At 41.0% G+C, this 6,014-nt stretch overlaps 1 protein-coding gene across 4 annotated transcripts in view; it reads right to left on the bottom strand.

Moving 5' to 3' along the window:
• Positions 1–1,613: 1,613 nt before the first annotated feature.
• Positions 1,614–6,014, bottom strand: part of drp2 (dystrophin related protein 2) — a 310,714-nt gene continuing 306,313 nt past the window's right edge. For all 4 annotated transcript variants that reach the window (XM_054791350.1, XM_054791352.1, XM_054791354.1 and 1 more), the window contains one exon: positions 1,614–5,960. In XM_054791350.1, coding sequence (XP_054647325.1) covers positions 5,936–5,960 — 25 coding nt within the window. In that variant the 3' untranslated portion in view covers positions 1,614–5,935. The remainder of the gene's footprint in view (positions 5,961–6,014) is intronic.

Here is a 6,014-nt window from a genome sequence, read left to right as displayed (position 1 = left end):
TGTAAAGCATCCAAACAAAACATTAATATAGCACATTAGCAATTTAGTAGGATTTCATACGGAAATGCATCATAATTAGTAGAACTATTTAGAGGGGTTTCTAAAAATATATATATGTATATATAATTTACTCCATGTACTCCAAGTTACAATCATAGTTAATTTAACAAATATACACTGTTCAAAAAAATTAGAGGAACACTTTGAAAACACATCAGATCTAAACTGGGGGAAAAATGATCTTGAATATCTTTCCTGATAATAAGTGGGTGATGTATTAGTAACAAAATGATGCCACATAATTTGATAGAAATGAAAATGATCACCCTATAGAGGGGGGGAAATCAAAGACACCCCAAAAATGAAAGTGAAAAAATGATGCAGCACACTGGTCCATTTTGCTAAAATGTCACTGTAGCAACTCAAAATGATTCTCAGTAGTTTGTGTGGCCCCCACAACGCCCTGACAACGTCGGGGCATGCTCCTAATGAGACTACAGATGGTGTCCTGGGGGATCTCCTCCCAGATCTGGACCAGGGCATCACTGCGGTACCTGGACGCATGGAGGAGATTCCAGGAGACAGGTAGTTACTCCAGGAGAGCTGGACAGGGCCGTAGAAGGTCCTTCAACCCTCAGCAGGATCGGTATCTGCTCCTTTGTGCAAGGAGGAACAGGATGAGCACTGCCAGAGCCCTACAAAATGACCTCCAGCAGGCCACTGGTGTGACTGTTTCTGACCAAACAATCAGAAACAGGCTCCATGAGGGTGGCCTGAGGGCCCGACGTCCTGTAGTGGGCCCTGTGGTCACTGCCCAGCACCGTAGAGCTCGATTGGCATTTGCCATAGACCACCAGAATTGGCAACTACACCACTGGTGCCCTGTGCTCTTCACTGATGAGAGCAAGTTCAACCTGAGCACATGCGACAGGCGTGAAAGGGTCTGGAGATGCCGTGGAGAACGTTATGCTGCCTGCAACATCATTCAGCATGACCGGTTTGGTGGTGGGTCAGTGATGGTCTGGGGAGGCATATCCCTGGAAGGACGCACAGACCTCTACAGGTTAGATAACGGCACCCTGACTGCTATTAGGTATCGGGATGAAATCCTTGGACCCATTGTCAGAACCTACGCTGGTGCAGTGGGACCTGGGTTCCTCCTGGTCCACGACAATGTCCGACCTCATGTGGCTAGTGTATGCAGGTAGTTCCTGGAGGATGAAGGAATTGATACCATTGACTGGCCCCCATGTTCATCTGACCTAAACCCAATAGAACACCTCTGGGACATTATGTTTAGGTCCATCTGGCGCCGCCAGGTTGCTCCTCAGACTGTCCAGGAGCTCATTGATGCCCTGGTCCAGATCTGGGAGGAGATCCCCCAGGACACCATCCGTAGTCTCATTAGGAGCATGCCCCGATGTTGTCAGGCATGCGTACAAGCACGTGGGGGCCACACAAACTACTGAAAATCATTTTGAGTTGCTACAATGACATTTTAGCAAAATGGACCAGTGTGCTGCATCATTTTTTCACTTTCATTTTTGGGGTGTCTTTGATTTCCCCCCTCTATAGGGTGATCGTTTTCATTTCTATCAAATTATGTGGCATCATTTTGTTACTAATACATCAGGAAACTTATACTTATTACTTATACTTATACTTATTATCAGGAAAGATATTCAAGATCATTTTTCCCCCAGTTTAAATCTGATGTGTTTTTGAAGTGTTCCTCTAATTTTTTTGAGCAGTATAGTTATATAATTAGTTCAATTACTATAACAATTGTAATTATGGATTAACAATATTGGATTAATTAATGTTATTAAATATCAACTTACCCTAACCTTAGTTACGGCAAAAAATATGGTAATCTTTGTGCAGCATGTTCACAATGTTTAAGACATTTTGTCACGATCTGTATTTACTGATTCATATATTGATTTATTATTATTATTTTCATCCCTCACCAGCCTGTTCTCATGAGAATTTAGTAGGATTTTATAAAAAATAGTAATTAGAAGGACTATGACATAGTTTACCATTGATTATTTTATTGAATAATATGTAAGATTAGTGTTGGAATTATTATTTAATTAAATAAATATTAAAATACTGTACTCCAACATAAACTGCCTTCTAACTTTAGAATGATGTAAAAAAAACAACAAAAAATACACTGGTTGCGTTTTAAGGTTTTAAGTTAAATGAATCGATTTTTAATAGATTTTTGCCTACAAAAGGTGTTTATAAATGTGATCTATTATTATTACATATTTTTTGTATGTAGATATTGATGCAAATAAAGAATTTCAACCATCATGAAGTTTGACATTTCAACTTAAGTGTTTGATGAGTACATTTTACCAGCCACACAGTCGAGAGGAGATCGAGAAGATCTGGGTTTGAATCTCCGCTGGGCATCTCTGTGTGTAGTTTGCATGTTCTCCCTGTGCGTGCATGTGTGGGTTTCCTCCCACATTCCAAACATGCATGTTAGGTTGATTGGTGACTCTAAATTGTCCATAGGTATGAATGTGAGTGTGAATGGTTGTTTGTCTATATGTGCCCTGCCATTGGCTGGCGACCAGTCCAGGGTGTACCCCGCCTCTCGCCCGAGTCAGCTGGGATAGGCTCCGCAACCCTAGTAAGGATAAGCGGCATAGAAGATGGATGAAGTACATTTGACCTTTTCTAGCATAAGGTATTGTGTTTTCACCATTTTTGTGGGCTTGGTTGATGCAGGATTCTCCTTTTTTTGTGTCGCTAATCCATTTTTGAGTGTAAAATATTTTTTGGAGTGTAATACGTAATTTTTTTGCATGATTTCCTACTCACTTCTCATGAGAAGACATAAACAGCTTCAATCTTCCTCCTCCCCCCTGCTCTCCATGAAAGTTATGTGTAGTAAAGTTATGTTTAAAATCATCCATGAATAAACTTATTCTGTTTGTATGTTTTTTACTTTTTACGATGACGATGATGATGATGATGATGATGGGAGCGGAAGAGTGGAGTCGGCCTTTAGCAGGAAGTAGCTAAAGTGCTTTTGTTGCCTTCTCCTTAAGGCTATTTCCATTTGTATGATGAGCATCACCTTTACTGCTCACAGACCTGTTCAGTGCATCCTTTGGGAGCGTTGCCAAGCAACCGTACTACAACTGGCGCAGCTAGACAGGATGATGTCAATGCAATGATTGAATGAATGGGTCACAGTGACGTTTTAAAGGGGTCAAAATGCTCGATTTGATGTTTTGTTGTGCTGTGAAAGTAAACTTACTGCACTCGTCTTACTGCAGTGTAGTGACAAGCCCATCAAAGTGCATCAAGCCTTGCCCCCTGGCAACAAACGTGAGGGTTTTTCTTCACCTTTTCTCTCAGAGTCCCTCCGAGCAACATGTGCAAATGCTTTCTTCCTTTAGTCGATTCCCACATAAATGTACATAAATGCTCGCTGTGGTGACATGCCTGATGCAACCTTCCATCAATAGCACACACCGAGTAAGGCATCATCGAAAGTTTTAGGGAAACACGAGCACAATAGCGAGGGAATATGAGACGTGCTACTTGGGTTCTTTCCAAATTTGAATGGAAATTTGGAGGAGCTTAAAAATAAAAATAGAATAGTTGGAATTGACCTGGGAAGACAGTCGCCAGGAGAGCTCGCCAAGATGTGGACGTGCCTGTCCTTTGATGTGTTTTTTAGAGTGCCAAAATTACATAAATATAAAGCTAATTACATAAAAAATAAATAGTGAATATATTAAGTAAATAAATAAAATTGTCCATGAATAATTGTATAATTGTAATTATAGAATTATATATATATAAAATTGTATTAAAACTATTTTTTAATTTATTAAACATATTTAATGACTGATTAATTTATTTATTTCATGACCAACGCATCCATCCATCTTCTTTTCCGTTTCTCCTCACTCGGGTCCCAGGTGACTTCGGGCGAGAGGCGGGGTTCACCCTGTCGCAGGGCACATATAGACAAACAACCATTCACACTCACATTCATACCTATGGACAGTTTAGAGTCGCCAGTTAACCTAACATGCATGTTTTTGGAATGTGGGAGGAAACCGGAGCACCCAGAAAAAACCCACACACGTATGGGGAGAAAATGCAAACTCTACACAAAGATGCCCTACGAAGATTTTAACCCAGATCTCCTGACTGTTTGGCCAGGGCACATGCTGGACCTTACCAGACAAACAACCATTCACACCTATGGACAATTCAGTTAACATAACATGCATATTTTTGGAGAATGGGAAAACCCGCGCAAGTACAAGGAGAACATGCAAACTCCACAAAGAGATGCCAAAGCGAAGATTTGAACCCAGATCTTCCAGATCTCCTGACTGTGCTCATGAAATAAATACCTGAATAAATTGGTCATGAAATAAATACATAAATAAGCAAGTTAAATACTCTTATTTGTAATTATATTTCACTGTGTACACAAATCAGGCCAGATCAGGCTTTACTCTTCCAAAAGGTACCATGGCGTGTTGAACTGAGCTGTACTGGGTGGAAACTAAAAAGCCACAGTCTGTATGATGGTATTTCTTGAATAAAGCCCAATTTTGGTCACTAAAGCCACATTTTCTAACAGATACAATTCAGTATGGTGTGTTTCCATTGTCTTTTGTTATTAGGGTACCAAAAAACAGACCTGTACCATCCCATTTAGGTATCCTTTACTTTGGGTACCAAGCGCAGTTCATTGTGCATTACACGTCTTTGCTTTACTCTATATCTGCTAGCCTAGATCACATCATCTCCCGACAGAAGAACTGTTTCAGTGGCAGATTACTATCACCGCCCTGCTCCACTTAAAGAATGAGCAGATCATTCCTCCCCCATGCAATGTGGATTTTCAACACAACAGAGGGGAGCAATAAAAACGCACACAGGACTGGACTTATGATGTATTACTATTATGATGCATTATTATTATTGTTCATTATGTATTATTGCACTACAAATTTAATGTGATTTGTCCCATATTTTTTTATTTGTTTATTTATTCTTATTCTATTTCTTATTTTCTTGTCTGTCATGCCTTGCCTGGGTGGTTTAATTTCATTTTGTGATTTAAGTGATTTAAGTCTTAAGTTTTAAGTTATCTGTCTGTCTGGTTGATCAATTGTTAAGATGAAACAGGGTCACCATTTTTGTTCCAAGGTGGACTGAACTGTGCTGCTTGATGAAAACTTGGAGTGAACTGAGATTACCAGCCAAGTTGTGAAATAATTGACTGTGAGCGTCATTTGTATTATCATTGATGTGGTGCTTCATTGATTGGTGGCATGAACACAAAAAAACACAACCATACAACACAAAAAAGGATGAGTGGGGGCGAATGTGTGTACGTGTGTGTGTGTGTGTGTATGAGCACAATGGGATTCGCAAGGGAATGACAAGCGACAAGCAATTTCAGGGGATTAGCGGAACACAGTGTGTCCAAACAGAGGCGCTGGGCTAGCGGGCACTTTGGCATGTCTTGGCATGGATTTAACTGATGATGTGTCACTCTCACAGCGTAAATAAGCCGGCGGCGGGCGCAGCAAGCAGCATGAAATGCGCTCGGCACGCCACCAAAACGTGACAGTTCGACCTCGCTTTTTGCATTTCCTCACTGCAGGTCCAGTATTTGTGCTGTGATGTATAAACCTTCAAATGACGACTGATGACGACGATCGTGTCTTCCCTTCACTTGGCTGTCTCCCTGACGTTAGTTTACCTTTGGCTGGCCCACACGGAGCTGAGGCCCAGCAGCCTTATGCAGTTTGCATGATAAAAAGGCTTCTCAGTGCACAGACAAGTTCCAGTTGAGGATTTAGCTGCTGCAGTGGTCACAGTGGCTGGTGGAGCTGAACTGGGCTGAGCCAAGCAGCACTCGTGCACCCTTTGGTCCTTTTTAAGCTAGATGTGTGACATGGTGCCTGAAATGAGCAAGAAGGAAAGCAAGAGGGAAAAAAGAAGCAAGAATTAGGCTT

The sequence above is a fragment of the Dunckerocampus dactyliophorus genome, chromosome 11, assembly GCF_027744805.1.
Source record: "Dunckerocampus dactyliophorus isolate RoL2022-P2 chromosome 11, RoL_Ddac_1.1, whole genome shotgun sequence".
NCBI lineage: Eukaryota > Metazoa > Chordata > Actinopteri > Syngnathiformes > Syngnathidae > Dunckerocampus > Dunckerocampus dactyliophorus.
This window is presented reverse-complemented; position numbering and strand designations above follow the sequence as displayed.